This window comes from Dysidea avara, chromosome 13 (genome assembly GCF_963678975.1).
Source record: "Dysidea avara chromosome 13, odDysAvar1.4, whole genome shotgun sequence".
Taxonomy (NCBI): Eukaryota; Metazoa; Porifera; class Demospongiae; order Dictyoceratida; family Dysideidae; genus Dysidea; species Dysidea avara.
This window is the reverse complement of record NC_089284.1, coordinates 10,269,301-10,293,047: the sequence shown is the minus strand read 5'-3', so window position 1 is coordinate 10,293,047 and position 23,747 is coordinate 10,269,301. Positions and strand designations below refer to the sequence as shown.

The 23,747-nt window shown below is 37.7% G+C and overlaps 1 protein-coding gene and 1 pseudogene across 22 annotated transcripts in view; one reads left to right on the top strand and one right to left on the bottom strand.

Moving 5' to 3' along the window:
- The window catches only part of LOC136243598 (pleckstrin homology domain-containing family M member 1-like), a 15,113-nt gene extending 11,707 nt beyond the window's left edge, over positions 1-3,406 (bottom strand). For 3 of the 22 annotated variants that reach the window (XR_010694920.1, XR_010694921.1, XR_010694922.1), the window contains exons 1-3: positions 3,165-3,406; positions 2,570-3,107; positions 1,399-1,692 (exon numbers count right to left, since the gene is read on the bottom strand). Coding sequence is in view for 5 of the 22 variants with exons in the window: in XM_066035141.1 (XP_065891213.1) it covers positions 964-1,010; positions 1,062-1,149; positions 1,399-1,494; positions 1,620-1,692; positions 3,165-3,232 (372 nt within the window). In the remaining 17 variants the exon portion in view is untranslated. Of the gene's footprint in view, positions 1-39; positions 76-131; positions 372-420; positions 521-568; positions 681-725; positions 802-850; positions 1,693-2,569; positions 3,108-3,164 lie in introns of all 22 variants that reach the window. The other 19 variants (XR_010694923.1, XR_010694924.1, XR_010694917.1 and 16 more) reach the window with 18 other exon arrangements.
- LOC136243597 (cleavage stimulation factor subunit 1-like) lies at positions 3,186-23,747 on the top strand (annotated as a pseudogene).

Genomic DNA, 23,747 nt, shown 5'->3' with positions numbered 1-23,747 from the left:
TAAAGCAATGATATTTTTTATTAAAGTGCACACACTTACACTTCACAGAGTTTAACCCCAGCTACCTGATGACTCCTGGGAAACAAAATCAAGTTGTAATTACCAATGCTGCAAATATCAAACAATCTTACATCAGATGAAGTAAGCCCAGAAGAAGACTTGGACCCGTTGCTGCTAGTGGAAGATTCATTAATACCACCATTGCCATCTTCACTATCACTGCTGATTTGGGTGAGGAATTGCTCTAGAAGTTCTTCATTACCCAAGTCTCATCCAAATACACAACTGGTCTTCCTTCAGTTCTGTTGCACTTCGTTCGTCTTTAATATTTATGATGCTGATGGACTATGCAGGGCTGCTCATAGCATACCCTGCATATACGTGTAGTGACATTAAAGCACAAACAGTTTCAACGCTAACCTCTTGTCATTAATCGTCTTGTACTTAAATCCCATATCACTCAACACTCTTTAAAGCTATGTTCTATTCCAGAGAAAACACCATCATTCTTAAGTTTGGCCTAAGACGGAGTACATGACAAAGTTCCAGGGTTCAAAATTTAACTTACCAAAATCTTTGAGAGCGATAGATTTCCTTCCTTCCGTACAATCAATGGATCTTGTCTGATGGCATCTCGGTCAAAATTGTCTGCATCAACATGGACTCGTGAACATTTGTACCTGACAATTACAATTGAGCGGGCTTGTGCAAAGTGTTTTTTGTACCTTTTTCTTGGCATAGATAAACCGCCTTTCTTGTGGTGCTCCATTTTAACTCTTACAATGGATGTCCTTGAAATCCCTGCGTGGCGTAATGTATGCCATAACCCAGCAAAGAAGGCATTACATACAATACCGGTGGCCTTCGAGATTCTCTCCGTGATGCCGATAGAAATTTTGCATTTCTTCACTTCTTGCTTAAAGTACTCCCATAGTTTCATAAGTAGATACTTCGTTTGGCTGTTTAACTTCTTTCCAAGAGGGTTTCACTCCGCACTCGCTGACGGTGCACTGGACGCCACATTCTCAACAATTAAGTGCGCACCCATAACATGGGCTTACAAATAAATGCGTCATGAACATCATGTTTAAAGCCTTTGATCTTGTATGGCTTCTTAATCAACAACCCAGAATTCAGCTCAACGCGAACCTACTATAATATGTATGCAATGGGAAGGGCGTAGAGTGTATCACACCAACACATATGCACACGCACATACCAAATGCATGTACAAACACACACACACACACACACACACACACACACACACACACACACACACACACACACACACACACACACACACACTCACTACACTACGCACACTCACTACACTACGCACACTCACTACACTACACGCACTCACTACACTACACGCACTCACTACACTACACACACCCTGCACTTCCAAATATCAGATTGAGAATTCCTCAGTGCACTTAAGACTAATTTGATGTTCTCTGGAATCAGCAGGGCCAAACATGGCCATAATGACTGCAGAAGAATAAACAAAATCTAGATATAAAGTGGTTAGAGCCACACAGTGTTCCTTTGCTTAGATAACACACAGGCATGACCAACTTTAGCACACAGTAGTGAATCACAAGACGTGCATACACCTTTGGATTCTTCAACCCATGAAGGAAGACTGCCTCCAGTACATCACAGAAATATCTAGCAGATTGGTCATTGCTGAAATTTTAACATGAATTATTAGTCCACCCACTATGTTCACTATCATAGTACCTACATCTATCACACATACAGAGAAAGGTTGGAAGGATACCACATATATACACGGTAGGTGATGTTGGCATATGTAACCTTTTGTACTTAATACAAATTTGTATTATTGTATGAAAGGAAAATTAGACAAATCCACACTTCATCACTATTGATGAATTAAATACTGATGAAAATCAAGAAACCATATACTTATGGACGTTTGACTAATTAAAATTTGTTGAAGTATTTAACTGATTCATCAAATTTGTTTTCTTTCGTCAAAAATTTCCTGTTGTACGGTATTCAGCAACACAGTGAACAAGTCTTCAAATTAGTCATCCATCTATTCACAATTTGTACAGCATGTATTATTTACAAAAGCAACACTGTATGTGCCAGATTTGTGGATAAATGTTGTACCTAAACCAGCCACTGCAAGGGGGTGTCACTCCAATAAGCACTGTACTACGATCTGCGACCGCGGTCAATATCGATTTTCGATTTTGACCGCTGACTTTCATCGAATTTTTGTCTTGACCATGGACCTGGTTCCATTTATTTTCGCTATATTTTCGTGCACTACTTACTCGCGAAGCTTTGACCGTGCTGGGAAAACAGTTTGACCGTTGTTCTTCGGGAAAAATCGGCCTTGTTCATTGACCTTTAGCTTTGACCGCAGTCGCAGATCGTAGTACAGTGTATATTGGAGTGACACCCCCTTGCACTGCATTCTTCAACAGCACAAATTATGCACAGGATTGTACGTCATAGACTAAAGGAGCCATGGGTATCCATAGCCCAACAAAATGTACTGCGGTACAACACACTACGCAGTTAATATTACCTTTCAATCTCCTTGGAGAACACATGACAAGGGGGTGTCACGTCGGCTCACGCTGTAGGTAGATCTGCGACCGCGGTCAAAGTCTTGACCGGGGTAAATTTCACCTTGACCCTTGACTTGCAGCGTTTATCGTCTTTGACCTGTGACTTGAGCATTTCTTGTCGAACTTTTGACCTACACTTATTTCTCTATTTTCCTATACGCACCTGCTCTTGTAACCTAGTATAATATTTTCTTAGTGCGTGCTACCAGCAGCTGGGAGAAAAAAATCATTATAATTACGGCGAAATGCATGTTGGAGCTTTAAAACATCTTAGAGATCCTTACTTTCTTGTGAGTTACATATAATCCCGTAAACTTAATAATAGCTACGTATAGTTTTCGATTGTGGGTTTCGAACCTTCCGTATCGTCTTGACCGTTGACCCACTGTAAGAGCTATTTAGTGGCCTTGACCGTTGACTTAGAGTTTGACCGCGGTCGCAGATCTACCTACAGCAAGAGCCTGAGTGACACCCCCTTGCATGAGCTTCTTGTATCTACAAAATATCATACCGGCTAATAGTATCAAATGACGTAATTACGATAAGACATACTTAATCACCGCAGAAAGCTCCTTAAATATTTTATCCTTCCTCTCCTTTTCACTTTTTTTACTCGACATCACAAGACGGAAAAGGTGGCACTATTTAGAATCAGAATTACGATAGTAACCGGAAAACTTATATTCGTGAGCAGCAATGTCTGGTAGAGGTAAGGGAGGCTCTAAACACTCTGGAGCTCATAGAACCGTCAAATAAAGAGAGGCTCTTTATCGTATGATTGTTAGGTGAGTTCCTGTATTCTAATATTTTGGTTACTGAACACAGCTATAGCTGTTGTAATTTGCTATAGCCAATTAAAGTATGAGCTAACAGCTCAAGCAGTAGCTAAACACATAGCAACATACCCACCAACCGCACCTTCCTCCAGACTAAGTCACTTAGTGGATCTGGGACTGCACAAGGAGAATGATGGTAAGCTCACCAAGTCATGGTATTGCATGAAGCAACTTTTTGCATAGTCTGGCAGTGCCCGTCCCTTTGCATGAAGAGGAAGGGTCTGGTCACTCTAGCATTACGGAGTTGTAACAATGGATTGTAATTAAACAATGATGTCACAATAATGACATCAAGAATGGCATGACTACAAAGTAAGTGGTTCGCGAGAGAGATTAATGAAAGGTTGCTAACATAACCTAGATTCTTTCCATATTGATTACGCAGCTTAATGAGTACATCAATTCTAACTACAAGGCTCTTTCACTACCTCCATCTTTTGTTCTTCAAGATCATCCTATTGGTGACTACAAGCAGCCTCAATCATATCGCAAAACTTTGTGACAAACTCTTTTACGCATTACGTAACTCTACAGTATCTATGATTACTCCAAAACAAATGTCACAAATATGTAGTAATTACCAACAACACAATCTGATTGGTGTTACCTGTTTTCAATAACACACTACAAATTTTGAATGCTAGAGTGACCATACCCTTACTCTATGTGAAGGGGCGGGCGCCGCCAGACTACTTTTTGCATTAGGTTTTGTGTATGGATCTTACATTACATTACCGTTGTTAAGGTAAAGATGACACAACTACCACCAGTGACCCGTACTCTACCCAAGGAATGATGGACTTGGAATATGAGAGTGATGGTAGGTTGCAATGGAGTGTACTATTGTGTCTTTATGCTGCAAGAGAGAGAACCAGATGCTGCTATCCCATATGTATGCACACAAACATGCACCACACACATGCTTACACTGATTACCAAACTCCTGTTGTAGGCTTCCTACTATTGTTGTTACATTATCAATATTATTTCCTTACAGAAGCAGTGAACAGTCCATCAGTGGTACAGTATGAGTCACTGTTCATCACATCACATAAGGCTCCAGTGTTGGCTGGTGCATTCAGTTGGGATGGACAGCTAGCAGCAGCTGGATCAGCTGACACCACAATAAAGGTGTGTTGTTGAGTTTGGCCTGTTTGTACTGCAACTAAAAATGTTTCTAACAAATCTGTTAGTGTTTCAGTACTTACAAGTTTTATTACAGTGCTTGTTCTTGTGACCCTGATATACTGCTTAACATGGTGGCTGTATATTCTATTCTTTCAGATTTATGATGCTGACAAGATTCCCACAAAGAAGTCTGGTAGCTACTCATCACTGGATAATAATCCCATACTGAGGACATTGTATGATCATATTGATGTGAGTCTGCATGTGTGTTGGTGTGTCTGTGTGTCTTGTGTGTACGACTGTGCATTCCAGTACAGCAGAGTTTTTAGATATCGCACATGTGTTATAATGCAGTATAAAGTTTTAACAGATTCCTTCTCACTCAGGTATTTCAGAGAAATAAGTAAACAAATGTTTTTTTCTTTGTTATTGACATATTATGTAAGTGTGCAAGCCAAAAGGAAAATACAAGCAAAAGTTTGCACTGCAGCAACTGTACATTAGTCTTGTTTAGTACAGTACTTCCATACTGTAACTTACCATGGATGCGTTGTTCCTCTACTGTAGCAAGTTAGAGCGTTGGAGTTCCATCCCAAAATATCAGTGTTGGTCTCTGCCAGTAGTAACTGTACTATCAAGTTCTTTGACTACTCAAAGATCAACATCAAAAGAGTCATACAGGTATGGCCAACTGTTATAATGGGTCTTTACACTGTATGTGTTGTGGATATGAAGCGACTGTTCTATTGGAGTATTTACTTACTACCTTGTATTATTATGTCCAGGAGGTGGCAGTGTGTAGATGTTTGGCGTTCCACCCATCAGGAGATTACATGCTGGTTGGTACTGACCATCAAACATGTAAGTATGTAGCTAATACTAAATGTATAGTCTGTGTTTGTGTGTATGCACGCATATATATAGGCATGCATGCATGTTTATATTTTCATGTGTGTATCTGCTTATTAATATATTGTACTATGTGTAGTGTGAATACAATGAATGGATTTCAAGGTTCCAAAGTAGTGTAGTCATTTTGTATGCTTGTTATACACTATTGTACTATTAGGGTGCATGCTTGTAGTGACTGTGTATGACCTGTATGTCATCATTGTCATGTACTGATAATCTGTTCATCCAATCCAGTGAGGTTATATGATGTCAACACAGTTTAGTGTTTTGTGTCAGCCAATGCACGTGACCAACACACAAGAGAGATCGCTTCAGTAAGTTGTCCTCACATGACAGTACACACTAGTCATCCTTCCTTACCACAACAGGTATACTACAGACCAGATACTCGTATGTATTGTAGCAGTAGTGATGATGGAGCGATTAAGGTTAGCAATTGTATGTGCATGCATGCGTATCAGCTACAATACATGTATGGTAGAGAACCCGGTACATATTACAAGCCAGGCGCATGTGCACATACACAAAAGCAAAGCCTATGATCGAAACACAGCTACTGTCACCCAGCAAACCACACTGGGATGCCTGTACACCACCCAGGCACTTGAGCCTTGTGCAAGCAAATCCTTCTGAGCCTGCAGGAGGACTGTTCAGGTCTCACGGAGAGAGCTTGTGAAACCCAGAGTTCTACAACAATCCCAACACTGCTAAATAAGAAAAGGACAGTTAGACATTTGCTTCCCCAGTTAACACCAAATATGGCTGCTTCCCTAGTTGACACCAGGTCCCCAGTATTTAGCTAGGTAGACTGGAGCAATGCAAGTAAAGTTTCTTGTTCAAGGAAACAACAACAACACCAAATTGTCATAACTGGGTATCAAACCTTTAATTACCAGGCTGATGCTCTAGCCACCTGGCTATGCTGCCTCACATGCACACGCATGCACACACTCACGTGATAGAACTTCATGAGCATTAGTGTGTAAAGTTTGTTTTACCAATTACATTATTATTGTAGTACATGTTGAGATCAATGATTGAGGCAAGTTACAACCTTCCAGGTTGAATTCCTGTTTCTATGTGAAATTTTCTAGTCCATACTTTTCATCCCACCTTCAGTTTACTGCCTTTAAAATATATGTCTTTTTTTACAAAGTTTCTTAACCAGCCATGTTCTCATAAACTGGGCTAATGTTTTTAAAGAACTGTGCGTGTTGTGTTTGTGTGTCTGACACGAGCAATAATAAGTATCAAACCAGATATTACTATTGGTACATATATAACATAAACCAGTTGTTAACAAGAAGCATGTTATTTCTAAAGTGTACACAACCACATATGTCCCACAATTGTCATTTTCAGATGAGCCCAAAAAAATAGTCGCACAAATTTCTCACATGACATATAATTCTACTTTTTCAACAGCAACATCTTCGTTGTTGTGATCATTACTCTTACAGATACGAACTTCAAAGTCATCATCCACACACACTGGTAGTTTCCTATAGAACCACGGCATTCCAATTTGAGCACAGCATCCATTACCAGTGCCACAGCCAGCACCATCCCATAAAGGGTCTTGTAGGTAGTACAGAGGAGACTTGTATGTTCCCACATCTCCAGACTCACAGTAATAGTGGTTTCCTACAAAGGCAGGTGGAGGGGGACCAGGATGAGTGGCACATGGACAGTTCCAATTTGGATAGTCATAGTCATCACTTAAACCGGCAGCATAGGTCCACACATGTTTACGTGGTGATCCTAAAGTGATGGAAATGCCTTCAACATATGCACCATCAATGGATTGTATTCTTGGTTCATATCCATCGATTGTTCCCTTTTGATAAGCTTTGGCTTGTCCACAAATGTGTTCATATCTGACTCCCTTCATATAGAAATGTGCAGAAACACACCCACTTGCATACCCTAAACACAGTCTCCTGGGAGTGGTGATCTTGTACCATGTTCCTGGACAACTATCATCTCGATTCATGTCTACATCAACGACTTGCATCCATCCTCCTTCAATACCACCACACTTTAGCTTCATGTTACACGTGACCTCAAACAATCCTTCACTAGTTTTTATCCAGTATTGTCCAACACTTCCCCTACTAGTAGGATTTCGTTGGTATATCTCATGACAAGAGGCAGCAGGGTTATCCTTACTTATACCAAGTGAACTTTCTTCATTGTAAGCTAAAGCAGTAGTGAATAACGGCAGCAACAGTAGGATAAGACAGTTCTCCATCCTTACTTGAAGTAGCTAGTACAACTGTACACTGCACTGTGCTACATTTATAGTAAAACTTACAGGATGTTTTCAGCCTGTTTTGTTTTGACAGTGCAGCAAAAGGCTTCCCACATCCACCTTGCATGTTGTTCCTAATAATTATTCGGACATCATCGTAGTATTCCAAATTGCTGCTACAGAGCACTAGTGGCATTATGTACCATACTCCTTTGTTGTATCTGCAGTGTAAAATAGTTGTACAGACTAGAAATTCTTCAAACATATTAATCCACCTGTGCAGTGCTCATGCACATTTTTGCTTGCTGATAAACTACCTCAGTTTTGATATCATAAAAAAATAATAATAATAAATCCAACGATTACCACTCTCAACCACAGGTATTTCCTTTATTAGATAATATTATGTTGAGATAAATTTTGTGAAAGTTATATTAAATAGCATAAAATGCTTCCCAGAGCCTAGTACCAATACAGATGGTGATACATTGGAATTTGCACATGCAAGCAAACACCACTGTTATCAAACCCGTGAGCTTAACCCTCAAGAAATTGGACTAAAAGAAGTTCCATTTGACGTGTTCCCAACAAATCGGCCTGTGCTAACGTGTTGCTATTGTCTAGTGCTTTTCATATGTGACAACACAACTAGAGCTATGTGTCCACATTGTGGCATCCACCTTGAATTGTGAGGTTTCTCATTACACTTTATTGTTGCTATGACATTCATGCCATTAGTGCTGCTTCAAACAGTGTGTGTGTGTGTGTGTGTGTGTGTGTGTTCAGGGTAATAGCTGTTCTAGCATAGCTGTACAAACATGATCCATCACAGAGGAATTATAGCAAAATGTTACCAATGTAATAGATCAACTACTGTAACTACTTGGGGACTACGGGTTTCTTTATCACATGTGTAAATTACATATTCATATCACAATATAGGCATTGTACTATTGTAGTATCATATCACCACAATTAATGCAATGTACGATTATCGTGACATTTCGTATTGCCTAATAGAACACGCTAACATTCTAATAAAATGCTCATTTACTCTAATAGAATGATCACATTTGATGTTTGACTAAATAAAATTCCTGAGGATCCAAAAAATGATCACTGCTGTCATTTGCAGATGTGATTATGATATTCTCATTTTGGGATCTATGATAATTTCAGACCAACACCCAAACTATCCTCATTTTACATGTAGCTGGTGTAGTGGTTTCTTGACTTTTAACAGTGAGATATGGCACAGCCTCCTGTGAGTTGATAGCTAGCCCTACCCCTTAGTACTAGATACTCGTTACTGTAAAGTAGTTGAACAGTACAAAAAATGTGTCCTTGTAAAATGGCTGTAGCACGTATGGTAAAAAAATTTGAAGAGTGGTCTGGCTTTTAAAGCATGATTACTAAATTCTATGTAACCATTGTGACTTAGTTACTTTTTGGACAGTTATCCTACTTACCAGTTACAAGGAATGTAACTAGTTAAATTTTAGTTGCAAGAGTAACTTATTACCCCAAACTCTGACCCTACCTTGTAAGTGATTATCAATGAACCTGATAAAGAAGAGTTTGGCAAGAGGAGGAATTTTCATTGGATGTCACGGCACTTTCAGTGCTTTGCAACTTATTTGTGTATCATGTGAGCTAATTCTGGTCACGTGCCGATAAATTGCTTGACTGGTTCTCTATCTAGCTATGTACTGAGACCTTATTTCCCTCCAGATCAGGACTGAGTACCTGATACCACCTAAAGAATTTCTCCCCCAAAGTGATTGAAGTTCCACCAAACAACCCTGGAATAGATATTATATTTGCATTGCATAATTAGAATCAAGAGTTTAGTTCATACTTTGAAACTGTTATTATGCTCTAACATATAGTTGCAGTCCTGTTATAATGACCAAATTCCTTTTTGCACCTGAGTTAGCTTAGCTATGCCATCCATTCTTCATTCAGGAAGTCTCTATTGATATTTACAGTTGATGCACCGATCAAGACACACGGTAGTGCATCATGCGGCCAAGAAAGCCGGCACACCACTCCGTGAGTATATTGAAAGAAAACAGCTTTTTCATGCATGCATAGCTCCATGGCCCCTTCTCCAAAGCACACCATTTTTTTGCATTATAGCTGTCTGCCAGGTAGGGTAGGCCCACAGCAAATTTGATTAAATTCGCAACAGCTATTTGCGAGATATGGGTGTTCAAAGAAGTTTTGTTTTAATTTCTTCGTTTTTTTTCTTCTTTTGCCATACGGGGGGGGGGGGGGCTTCAATTTATTTTCGCACACTTTGCGAAAATTGCTATAAAACACAAATGTTTAACTCGATTGCCTTGATCATTGGCACAAATGAAGAGCATGTAACGGTGGATTCACGTACCAAGTTTGCTGTGAATCTGAGGAATATCCAAGGAGTTATGAGCATTTATTCACGTAAAAAAAAAGATCAAACTTCTGTCACAGCTACAGGGTAAACTGAGTATAGGAAATTGGTGTGTAGATAGGCTGATCATCATAGCAGTGCCTTTTGATAGTTTGAATAGCAATAGAGTTATAGCGACGAAGTTATAAAGCAAAAACCAAACAAGTGCAAAATCTCAGGATTGAGATGCTCTAATCACCACGGGTAAAAAAGGTGTACAAAAAATGTCAAAAAAGCCTTACCGGAGTTCGAACCAGGGACCTCCATGCCTAACACCTGCATCCTTAACCACTGAACCACTGCTACCTTGGCTGATAAGCTCACTTAATTTCTGCTTTATAAATGTAATTTCTAGGCTTATAATCAAATGTTTGTAATTTCATAGATCTACCAATAGAAGTACTAGATTGTTCTAGAACATTCTATGTATGTTCTATTAGAAGTCCTCAAAAAAATGTGCACTCTTAGAGTATTACAATAATATAATCAAATATTGAATTAAATCTAGAGCTGAGCGATAGTACAACTATCACTATCATGATCTGATAGTAACTTTTATATCACAATAATGATAGTATCACGATAGTTACTAGCATTTATTAAAGACACTCCACTTCACATATACAACACATGAATACTCCAATTACGTACACACCACACATCTACTTTTCTAATACTCCACTAGAAATTATGTGTCAGTATTGCAGTTGTTATCTGTGTTGTCCATGTTGAAGCTACTAGTCTTTTACAGTTTTCTGAACTACAATGTTATCGTGTTTGCTTTTGTTATCCATATTTTTGACCAAGCACAGATATGAATAAGTAATTGCGATGGCACGATACTATACTATTAAGATCACAATTATTAATAGCTATCACGATAATCAATTGATCGCCACTATCGCTCAGCTCTAATTATATCATGCAATGCAATACATTTATAAGTCTATCTTCAAAAATCATCATTGTGTCTGCATAGAAAAGAAGAAATGTGAGTAAAAACAAACCCCAAAGTCAGCCATAGGCTGGTTTTGGGGCCTTATAAAGTACAAAAGAAGTGAAATCCACACACAAAAACAGCCAAGCTATGAAAAAATAATGCGGCCTTAAAAAACCTGGGTGGAAAAGTTGTGAAATCAAAGGTGGTGGCCAAGAAATGGCTGCAATGGTGTTAATGCTAAAAAAAGTAATAATGGCTGTGTTTATTAGCACTAACATCATTGCAGTCATTTCTTGGCCACCACCTTTGATTTCACAACTTTTTTCACCCAGGCTTTTTAAGGTCGTACCATTTTTTCACAATTTGGCTGTTTTTGTGTGGATAATATATGCACTCTTATCGTGCTGTGAACTGTCCCTTTGCTCACTAGCAAGGCGGCAAAGCGACAGAGTGTATATTGTCGGATTTGATCACAATGGATTAGCCTATCCATTTCTGCCTCATATTGCTGCTGCCACCACTACAGGTGTAAGCTCCTTCACTGTGATGTGATGTGCGATTGTGTTAATCTTGCATAACTGGAACCATTCCTTTCCTTAAAACTGCACCGCATCCCCATGTGCCGGAGGCATCTGAGGGGATGACTGCTGCTGGTCATTGTTTATTGAGTGTCGAAAGCTTAGAAACCCCATTCCAGTCCGATACCACCACTCTTGGCTCTCCTCATTGAGTCTGATAAACTTTTCGCCTCGGTGGACTCATCAATGAACCTTTTTAAGAAAGACCTTCCTACCCATAATGCCTTACACTGTACATGCTAGGGATAGCAGCTTGCACTTTCTGCACATAAAATTAGATTCTCTGGAAGGAGTGATAAGGCTTCCTGACAACACTCAAAGAATTGTTGCAAAAGTGGCACACCAATATGGTGCCCAGAAATGTTATGGTCTGTTGCTGGGTCAATAGTCTTTGATGGCTCAACTGGCAAGCCTGCTTCACTGCACACTGCTGCCATAATCTCCATGAGTCATGTGGCATTGTGACTGTACACAAGGATACTAAGGGGGATGATGTTCTGACACCACTACACATTTGTCCAGTTGTGGGCAGCTTGGCTGTGTACTTGTATGGCTTGCCACCTGCGAATGCACAAAATGACATGCCTGTGGAGTGTTGCAATATACATGCATACATATAATTTTATCATAAATCAATGTCCCTGATATAGTGTCCTAGTTCAGATGGTTTTCTGGTTTACATCACCCTTCCATTCTGCTTGGTTCCCTCCTGTTGCTTGGCTCTCATCGTAGCCTATAGCAACAGGTGAGGGGGTGTGTCCTCTCACCTGTTGGTATATACAATCCCTTTTCCTAGCATAAGACATACCCTCAAGGAGTAGACATGTATCTTCTCAAACAAGTGAGCATCAGTCAGCTTCCACAAAACCTTCTTAGTATCCTCAGTGTAACTACATGTTAGTAGGTAACCTTTCAAATGATACAGTTATGTCCTGTAGGCCTGACGATAGAGAAGAAATATATGCAATAAACAATTGCCCAGAATCAAAGTGCCATGAACCAATGATGGGTGAGCTACCCCATAGTGCAGTGAGTACAATAAAACAAAAAAAGCAATTTATTATAGTTACTGCTGCACATGTGTAAAGATAATACAGCATGAGGGGTGTATCAAGAGGCTAATACAACACAAGGTAAAACTGAGTGCTGTATTTGCCTTGAGAAACACCTCATCTAGTGCTGTATTTTTCATACACACAAGCATAGGTGGTGTTTTATTGTACTTCATGGTCTTCTTGCTTAAAGTATTAATATTCACCCAAACCACTTCAATTTTCTGGTGATCACACTATCAGTAATCTATCTAATTCAAATAGCCAAGCTGTAAAAAAAAAAGTGCGGCCCTCAAAAAGGCTATGGTGAAAAAAAAATGAGGAATCCAAGGTGGCGGCCAAGAAATGGCTGTGATGGTAGGTTAATGGTAAAAATTTTAATAACAACAATTCAGGTGAATTTTGGTGCCACTTGGTCTTGGCACAAAATTCACCTGAATTGTCGTTATTAAAATTTTTACCATTAACCTACCATCACAGCCATTTCTTGGCCGCCACCTTGAATTTCACATCTTTTTTCACCATAGCCTTTTTGAGGGTCACACTTTTTTTTTACAGCTTGGCTGTTTTGGATTAGATTTCACTTTTTGTATTTGTATACCCCAAAGCCGGCCTATGGCTGGCTTTGGGGCTTTTTTTACCTATCCTTTTTTCTTTACCACAGGAAGAAGAAAAGATGAAGCAGATGTTAAATACTTTAATTTTATCATTAAATGTACAAATTATATATATATAAAATACATATATTTATTACAGAACACTGGTTTCTTTGTAACTGAACGCTCTACAAGGTGACTTCTTCTAGCTGATCTCTCAACAGGGTGAATTGTTTGTAGCTGAACTATCTACAAGGTAACTTCTTCTGGCTGATCTCTCTACAGGGTGATTTGTTTGTAGCTGAATTCTGTACAGGTGATTTGTTTGCAGCTGAGCTCTTTACAGAATGGTTTCTTTGTAGCTGAACTCTCTACAAGGTAACTTCTTCTAGCTGATCTTTCTACAGGGTGATGTGTTTGTAGCTGAATTCTCTACAGGGTGCTTTGTTTGCAGCTGAACGATCTACATGGTGTGTAGCTGAACTCTCTACAAGGTGACTTCTTGTAGCTAAACTCTCTACAGATGATTTGTTTGCAGCTGAACTCTCTACATGGTGGTTTCTTTGTAACTGAACTCTCTACAAGGTAACTTCTTCTAGCTGATCTCTCTACAGGGTGATTTGTTTGTAGCTGAACTCTCTACAGGGTGATTTGTTTGCAGCTGAACTCTCTACAAGGTGACTTCTTCTAGCTGATCTCTCTACAGGGTGATTTGTTTGTAACTGAACTCTCTACAAGGTGACTTCTTCTAGCTGATCTCTCTACAGGGTGATTTGTTTGTAGCTGAACTCTCTACATGGTGGTTTCTTTGTAACTGAACTCTCTACAAGGTAACTTCTTCTAGCTGATCTCTCTACAGGGTGATTTGTTTGTAGCTGAACTCTCTACAGGGTGATTTGTTTGCAGCTGAACTCTCTACAAGGTGACTTCTTCTAGCTGATCTCTCTACAGGGTGATTTGTTTGTAGCTGAATTCCCTACATAGTGGTTTCTTTGTAACTGAACTCTCTACAAGGTGACTTCTTCTAACTTATCTTTCTACAGGGTAATTTGTTTGTAGCTGAATTCTTTATAAGGTAACTTCTTCTAGCTGATCTCTCTACAGGGTGAATTGTTTGTAGCTGAACTCTCTACAGGTGATTTGTTTGTAGCTGATCTCTATACAGGTTACTTGTTTCTAGCTGATCTCTTGAATTCTCTTCAGGGTGACTGCTCTATTAGGGTGACTGCTAGAACACTTTGGCGTCGATTTAATTTTGATATCATCAGATAGAGGAGGCTTATGCGTGTGTGATGGCAGTCGAACAAAATTGATACCACCTTCAGAACAAGAGTTATGATAAATAATGTAACTTACCTCCATAGACTGCTGTACATTTATTTTATGCATAATAATATTTTACTGAAAACTTGTATGGGCTAATTTTACTTATGTTTTGATATGAAGCAGACCGCTAGTGAGACAAGGCTAAACCAAGTTACTTTGGCCCAAGCTGAAGACATGTGCAAGGTTTGGGACATTAATGACCTTCAAGTGCACTGGAGCCAAGGTACAACATACTTAGTCGAATGATACCATGATTCCAAGCACAATTGAGAGGATGGTTTGTGTCACTAGAAGTAAACTAAAATATCTCAGTTTTACCACTGATGTATGAAGCTCAAATGTGAGCAGTGATTCATTGCTTAGCTTGACAGCTCATTGGATGAGTGATGATTTTCAGTTAATTTCAGCAGTTTTACAAGCTAAGTCTCTTGAAGAATGGCACACTGGAGAGTATATGGCAATGAGAGTACCAAAGATCATGGAAGACTGTGGGATCAGCACCAACCAGGTACATTGTGTGGTGAGGGGATAATGGCAGCGACCTTGTTAAAGTGATGAATGAAGCTGGCTTGCCTAGTTATGGGTGTTTTGCACACTCATTACAACTGGTCGTACATGATGGACTCTTAACACAGTGTGTTGTTATTCATTTGCTAGCTGTGTGTAGATCTATTGTTGGGCATTTTAAACATTCATAAGTTGCAAGCCACAAGTTGGCAAGAATTCAAGATAATTATAGGCTTACCTCAGCGTATACTATAACAGGACGTAGCCACCTGATGGAACTCTACTCTGTACATGTTGCAGTCAGTTCTTGAACATAAGATGGCTCTAGCTGCATACGCAGCTGAGAATAATATATCCCTCAATTGACAGCAAACCAAGCTCGTAAAATGCTACTAATACTAGCTCCTGTGGAAGAAATTACTCAGGCTATTTCAAAACAAACAGCCACCCTGTCAATGGTCATTCCTATGATTAGAGTGTTGTTAAGATCATGGGAAAAGGAAGATGACAATAGAGGAGTCCAGACTATGAAGAACAAAATGGTGAAGAGCAAGTTTGCAGGAATTAAAGACAATTATTTGCTTTCAGTGGCTACTATTTGTGGCATAATGCACACACTGATTAGATAGAAACCTGCAACACACACTGTTTACTGTGTATGCATAATTGGGTTGTAATTTACACATGTATTAACACACTATTTTATGGTTATCTTGTAATAGGTAAACACAGTTGTTTTTGTAATATACCCACTAGCACTTTTGTAAACATGTATACTCGTATGTATTCTTGTTGTAGTATAAATAGAGTTGCATTGTACCCTGCATTCATTGCCGTTGTTATATTGCTATAAAGACTTTTAACTAGAATATATTCCGTGACACTACACTATTGTAGACCCTAGATTCAAAGACAGGTTTTGTAGTAAAATATCAAAGAGCATTGCAAAACAAGCAGTACAAGAAGAATTAAGGAAGGTATCAGGAGCTAGTGACTCAGAAGCAAATGCCTCACCAAGTGAAAGCAGAATTGACTCACCTTTATTAAAAAAGCAGAAACAGGATCCTTTGTTAGAGCTGTTTTCTGATATCTTGGATGACTCCTGGGTTGATGATTCATCATCTATCAATGAACTGGACTGCTATCTAAGGGAGCCTGTACTTGACTATAAGATGAGTAAACCATTTGCTTGGTGGGCTGAACACCACAGTAGATATCCAGTTATTGCACAGATACCTAAACATTACCTAACTGCCACAGCAACATCTGTACTGTCAGAAAAGCTTCAACTGGAGACATCTACAATGAAAGGAGAAGCAGGATATCACCCGAACATGCAGAAAGCTTGTTATTCATCAAAAGCAACTATTCTTTGTTTGGTAAAAAGTAACCACATGTTAACTATTTGTTAGGCTGTTTACTCTTAGTTACTGTATGGTTATGATTTACTATGCAGAAACTTGTATTCAACTTATAAAAACTTGTACTTTACATACAGAACTTGTATCTACTCTAATATACAGTAAAAATTTGCATGGCTGTATGTAATAAATAGATATTATTGATATCTGTGCATACACCAAGCTAAAGGAATAAAAATAACATGTATAATATTATTAGTAATCATAACCATACCAGCCAAGATATGCAACATACAGTATGTTATACTATGGGTAAAACATGAACTACACACTCAAGTTTAGAGAAGAAATATTGGATTGGTGACATTTATCGGTATATTCTATTATTAATATATCAGTTGTCTGTTTATTGGTAAAAAGCTATATTGGTGGACCTCTAACTACATTTATTCCTAGTCATGGAAGAGACAGGCCTACCAGATGGTATGCGTCCAGCCTTACCAAGTCCAGGTATCATCACTTCAACTATTTTGACTGCTTGAAATCAAACTGATGATTGATTTGCCATACTAAATGTGGTTTAATTTACATGTACATTGAGGTTCCAATGCATGCATGGTGACTTACTGTATGTGTGCAAAATTTTGAGGGACGTAATGTTTGTGGGTGATGTATGTTATTCACAAACAGTATGTTCCAAGGATTGCTGTTTTTCAAATTGGCTATGGCATGAAATAATAATAGAATTTGAGATGAAATTTTACAAATAATTAACAATCTGAGACACCAAGTGTGTGTTGTGTGTATGTGTACTGTTTTCTGTGTGATTTGGTATTCATGTAAGATTGTGTATACATTTGAATGACAGTACATGACACGTGTAGCTTGTTTATGTTATGTTTCTATGTATTTTAAACAGAGCTTTCAGGTGGCTTTGGAAACAAGTTGGTTTAATGCTGACAAATACAGGTGTGCGTGCGTGCGTGCGTGCAAGCATGTGTGTGTGCAAGCATGCATGCGTGCATGTTTGTGTGTGTTTATTTATTTACTGTGTTTGGTATCCCAGGACATTCCCAAGACTTGTTGGAAGTTTGTCACACACATCATCCCTTCGAGTACTTCTATATGTTCTAGAATGTGATGGAAAGAACTACCACTATGACTTCACTGATATCAGTAAGTGTGGCTTCTCTAAACATTGTTTCAAGTCATCACTTGCAGTACTATGTTGTGGTATTATAGTTGATTTGTTGGCATTATAACAATAACAATGTGCTGCAGATGCATACCTCAATTGTGTGTCTTTGATTTTTTAAATGATCATGTTATCTCTTAGTTCAGCTAAAGTAATCTGTATATATTTGGTTAGATCAGTTTACTATGCACAATGGAACAATGGTATATAGTGTTCCAACAACTGAGGACTTGCTTGCATGTTGTAATTTGATGTACAAAATAAAGATGGCTCGTGTGTTACATGTTATATAACAGATTTTATGTTTTTTGATGTGTATCTGCTTATCACTCATATGTGTACTACTTACCTTAGCTATTGTGGTCAACACAACTGTATGATCAGCTTTTGAACATCAGGGTCAGAAGTGTTCTGCTTGTTCTAGGATGCATGTCCCACACACTTAATGGTATCCTGTATGGGTCATTCCATACCAAATCAACAAAAAAAAATCTGGACCCCTTTCGATTTTCGTAAAATTTGGCACAAACATGAACCCTTTCAAGAAATTTTCTCACACCGAAATGTGGCTTATTTCATTGGTCTCCCTTTAAGTTATGACCGCTCAAAGTTTCTGCTGAAAATTTTATTTTGCTTACACATCTTCAATAAAATGGCCATAACTTTGCTTGCGATTGACATAGAAACTTCTGGTTTAGATAATTGAAATCCTTATTAAATTCCCGTTCAGATGATATATAATGTTTTATAATTGCTCAAAGGAAAAGGTCAAACCACAAAAATGTAGCTTTTTCCTTTGATCTTAATTTTCAAAAATATATATTCTTTAATTAAATTTATTTTTGGTTTATATGTTGCTCTAATACCCATCATTCATCACTGTGAGTTTAAAGTTGGGACCAATAGTAGATTATGAGTTATAGGTGTTAATGTGTAGCCTTGTAATCACTCTTGTTTGTGTGGTTCAAGTATGCAAAGATGCAATAAGTAACTTTATATAATACTATGTCACAATCATTTTATACATTGTTGGTTTGTAAGTAAAGTTAATTTGTTTACGTTTTGTAAGAAAACCCAGTAAAAGCTTATACTTAAATACATATACTCAAGTAATTTACCTCTTATCAAGCTTGTATATATTGTGTCTGATTATGACGCCAAGTCTATTATATAGTAGTGAAATGTTGAACTTGATTACATTTTGACTAGCTACAGTAACTACTACTGCTACTGTTAGCATTTAATGCTAATTTTTGATATGCAAGTACGTATTTTGATACACAATATTAATGTATGTAGCTATAGTGGAAACTGTCTAAGCCAGTCAAGGCCAGTTTTTTGGCCTTAATATGCAGACGGCTATTTATATAGTTTTATGTGTATAAATGTCTTACTAGAACAATTTAAAGTTGGCCTTAAATAGAAAGGTGGCCTTTCATTAGAGGTGGCCACTAAGACAAGTTCCACTGTAATTTGAAACACTTACGTAATGTTATGTCTTTGTTCTTAACACAGGCATGAATGTTTCAAATGTAATCTACTAGAGCTTTTCTAACAAGTAGTAATGAATGAATGATGCAGTTCTAACAGCCTTTTCAACTTACACCTTCAAAAATTCAATTGTGTACTGATATCAATGCATCAGATTTCATTGCATGTCAAAGTTACATGTGAATGATTGTAGAGACTGTCATGCAATATGCACCACTTTCAGTCTCAACTTTTACTATAACACTCTGATTTAACTTTGAAGTTAATTGCCTTGACCCTTTCTTTAATCGATTATTGATGTATTTCACTTAAAGCTATAGATATGGATCAGTGGGCAATTGCTGCAGTGAACCTTTGTACAATGTAATTTCTATGGAACATTTCTAGAATCAAATTATGAGCTACATTGCTATATTTAAGTAGTTTCATCATGATACAGTTGATGTATGGAGCCAGTTACCTTAGGGCCAAATTTTTGGGCTAGGTAGCTGCTTAATACATTTGCATAAGTGTGTAGTATCAATTTGAAATCGGTCCTTATGGAGTGGTGGCCTTTCTATACAGGTGGCCACTTTCCACTCTATTCCATCAAATGTTTGATGAGCAAGACAATACATAGTGGTTTTAGAAGTGTACATTTTTCCAGCAAAGGCATTGTTTATAGGTACAGACATACAAAGGTGGCCTTTAAGTGGTCAGTAGTAGGCTTGCCCTTTCAAAGTATAATTTAAAAGTGATATACAGTGTAACATATCTTAGCGGCTACCTTAAACGCCATCTTTTTATAAGGGAAACTTAAAATAGGATATTTCTACTCTAATGCAATTATATGAAGCAGTTATCTAGGTATTATGACCAAGAAGCTTTGGATATCACTAAGACATGGCATTTCAATTCAACTGTTCCACATTACATGTACATATGTATGAGTAACTGTGTCGTTTGCATCCATTATACACATGTATAAGATTGGAAACTATCATCATAATCTGTGGCTGAATATTATTACTATTACACAATAAAATTAAAAGAATAGATTGGAATATCATTAGTTGTACAGTAAATTCCCTATAAATATAGCTACTGTACCTCTATAATAGGACCACCTTGTTATAGTAGCCACCTCTATTTTATAGGACACTGAACTTACAGCAAAAATATAATCAGTGATTCCTTTATTAGGCCGCCTTATTGCTCCAACTTTTTTAGCTTTAAAAGTGGTCTGTTAGTATGGTTTCAGTGAAGTGAGCCCTTATCAATACAAACCCTAACTATTTTAATGCATAAAATGATTTGCGACGTACTAATATAAGGTTATTCGCAATTGGTATTGGAAATTACACTGTAAAAATACCATACAAACAGCAGTGATTACAGTGTTACACATTAACACTTATAACTCATGATCCACTATTGGTCCCAACTTTAAACTCACAGTGGTGAATGATGGGTATTAGAGCAACATGTAAACCAAAAATATATTTAATTAAAGGATATATATTTTTGAAAATTAAGATCAAAGGAAAAAGCTACATTTTTGTGGTTCGACCTTTTCCTTTTAGCAATTATAAAACATTATACATCACCTGAAAGAGAATTTAATAAGGATTTCAAAAATCTACACCAGAAGTTTTTATGTGAATCATAAGCAAAGTTATGGCCATTTTATTGAAAATGTGTAAGCAAATAAAATTTTCAGCAGAAACTTTGAGTGGTCATAACTTAAAGGGAGACTAATAAAATGAACCAAATTTTTGGTGTGAGAAAGTTTCTTGATAGGGTCTATGTTTGTGCCAAATTTCATGAAAATTGAAAGGGGTCCGGATTTTTTTTGTTGATTTGGTATGGAATGACCCGTATGTGACATACATAATGGTACTTTTGGTGTGGTATTAAACCAGCATAGAACTCCCTTAAACCTGCACTGGAACAATGTGTGTTTACACAATATGGGTATGCATGATGACATTGGGTGACGTAAATTAACTTCTCATCCTAAAACTACACATTGATTAAAAGTCTGTTCACTGGGCTACGTGGAGAAGTTTAATAGTTTAAACAAACACTGTAACTACAATGGCTTGCTTGTTATGAAATGATAAATAGCAACTCGCATCTCAGTGTTTCAAAATTCTTGCCACTTGTTTAATTTTGATTTAGGGTTTCATCACGTGAGTTATATATGGCCTGATAGAAAATTTAATAGCGAAGCAAACGGAACTTGTGATAGAAGCAACTGCTCTTTGCATCATTTTAAAAAGTTTTAAAAGATATGTATGTAAAAGGTTTGTGTGTTTCCTTTAGTGAAAAGTTATTTACCTCACTGTTTAGTGTTAGGGTAAAACCCTAGATATCATTTTAATCCTTGTTACATCACAAGTAAATGTTAATTGTGTAAGGTTGACTAGCTATGTCTAGAATCATGAACCACAGTAGTGGTTTGTATAGTTGCAGAATTTATGAAAACCCTAATAGAACACACATGCTCTTTACAAACCTGGTCTCAAAGCTATGTGACATGGAGCTTGCTGCTATATGCATGTATGTGGCTAACCAATAGTTTCTCTTCAGAACAAACCAAGCCAAAGTGCTTTCGCACTATTAGTACTAGTGAGAAGCAGCTTGTTAATACAAGGATTCAGACTTTTAACATTTTGAAATGTACTTGATGACAATGAATGGGAAATTTGAGTAGTTGTTTTACAAAATCCATTACAAGAATATTGTATATTCTGTATACCACAGTTTTATGTGCTAAATGTTTATTCTAGACATGTGTAAAAATAGCTGATTACTTAAAGGAAGCCAAATCAGACCCTGATATATCTTTGATAGCTGGAGGAATAGTGTGTCAGCATGTGTGAATGTCTCTGTAGTGTGTGCATGCCACATTTGTGTGCGTGCAAGTGTTTGGCATGCATATGCGTGTGCGTGCATGTTCTCTGTTTATATAGATACATGGATGACTATTGTGTCTACATGTACATATGTCCAGTAACACTAACATGCACACGTGTTAACTGGTGTACTGTCTATTTAGTGTTGGCTATTATGTGGAGCCGACCATATTTGAGACCAAAGATCCCAAGAACAGGATGATGCAAGCAGTGTGTACCCTATTAACTGTGTAAGGGTAAATTTCTGTGTGTTTGTAGGAAATATTGGACCTGTTCTAACTGTATATGTCTACCCATCAGCTGAATGGGGGAAAACACTTTCTTTGGTATGTTTGTGTGCATGTATGTATTACTGACTATTGCAATATCATATACACTGTAAAAACATGTGGTGCTGATCTATATAGGCACTTAAAATATTGAAATAATTATAGGTGCTACCAACTGGTTATGGTATTTGTGCTTCATTGTTAAGTAATAGTGTACGATGTAAATAAAAAAAAATAGTTGTGGTGGCAGTAGACCCAGCTCCTGCCAGCTCAAGTTACCTCAAAAAAATTGAGATACAGAGCAGTCAGTTCCTCTAATATAACAGTCAGCTGCTCTAATAAAGTTTAAATACCTTATAGCTAGTTTTAAAAGCAATAAATTTATTTAAGTATTTCCATCCCTTCTGAAATGTTTAAAATTATGCATTCCAGCATTGAGAGATCAGTGTGTCCATTCTTTATACATGTACAATTGACTTGTTGACACTTTTTATCCATTAGCAAATCCTACTATTATAGCAATCTAGTTTTCTTGACTCATCGTATACTGCAGATTGATGAGACATCACCATATGGTTTAACAGGTTCTGTATTTGTAAAGGACAGGTCAGTAGTAACTATTGTTATACCAGAATAGCACTAGTGTGTTGATGGTTCAGGCAAACACTGAGAAGAATTCAACAGACACTGACAATCTGCTGGTAACTTTTACATCAACTGTCCGTCAACTGGATCAGTAGTAGGTCAACAACCCTTTGGTGGTTCAAGAGTTTCTGGTTAGTTGGAAAGTGTTACAAAATGCATGTTTCATCCGTATGTAAAACACATTGGTGGTGCATATATAATTATAGTGCACGTACATACTTAACCATTTATTTTGTGGAAACTGTTTAATTAGGTCTACAGGCCAACAAGCCAAAGTTTCTTGTCCTTTATTTACAGTTGGCTGCTTTAGACAGGTGGACTACTGTGTAAATTTGCCATTTGAGGATTTAAGTTGGCTTTTGTAGAGAGGTGGCCTTTCTATGTAGGTGACAGATTTCACTGTACGTATAACTAAGTATCTACTATAATTATGCTGTCTACTATTCCTGTACAGGTACTAATGACAAAGCTGCTACATCTTCCTACCTGCAAAGATGGGTATCTCCTCATGATCAGATAGTCAAGGAACAAACAGTACCACTAACAGAATGGAGCTATCCATCTGTGGACAATGTCATCATGTAATCTTGCTATAGTTGCTAGTTGCTATAGTGACAAGTACATTATTCTACTCTTGACTGCACTGTAGCTTTTTTTAACTGCACCAAACTGTATTGTTACACTAAATAAACAAATACATAGGTGATGACCATGCATGGA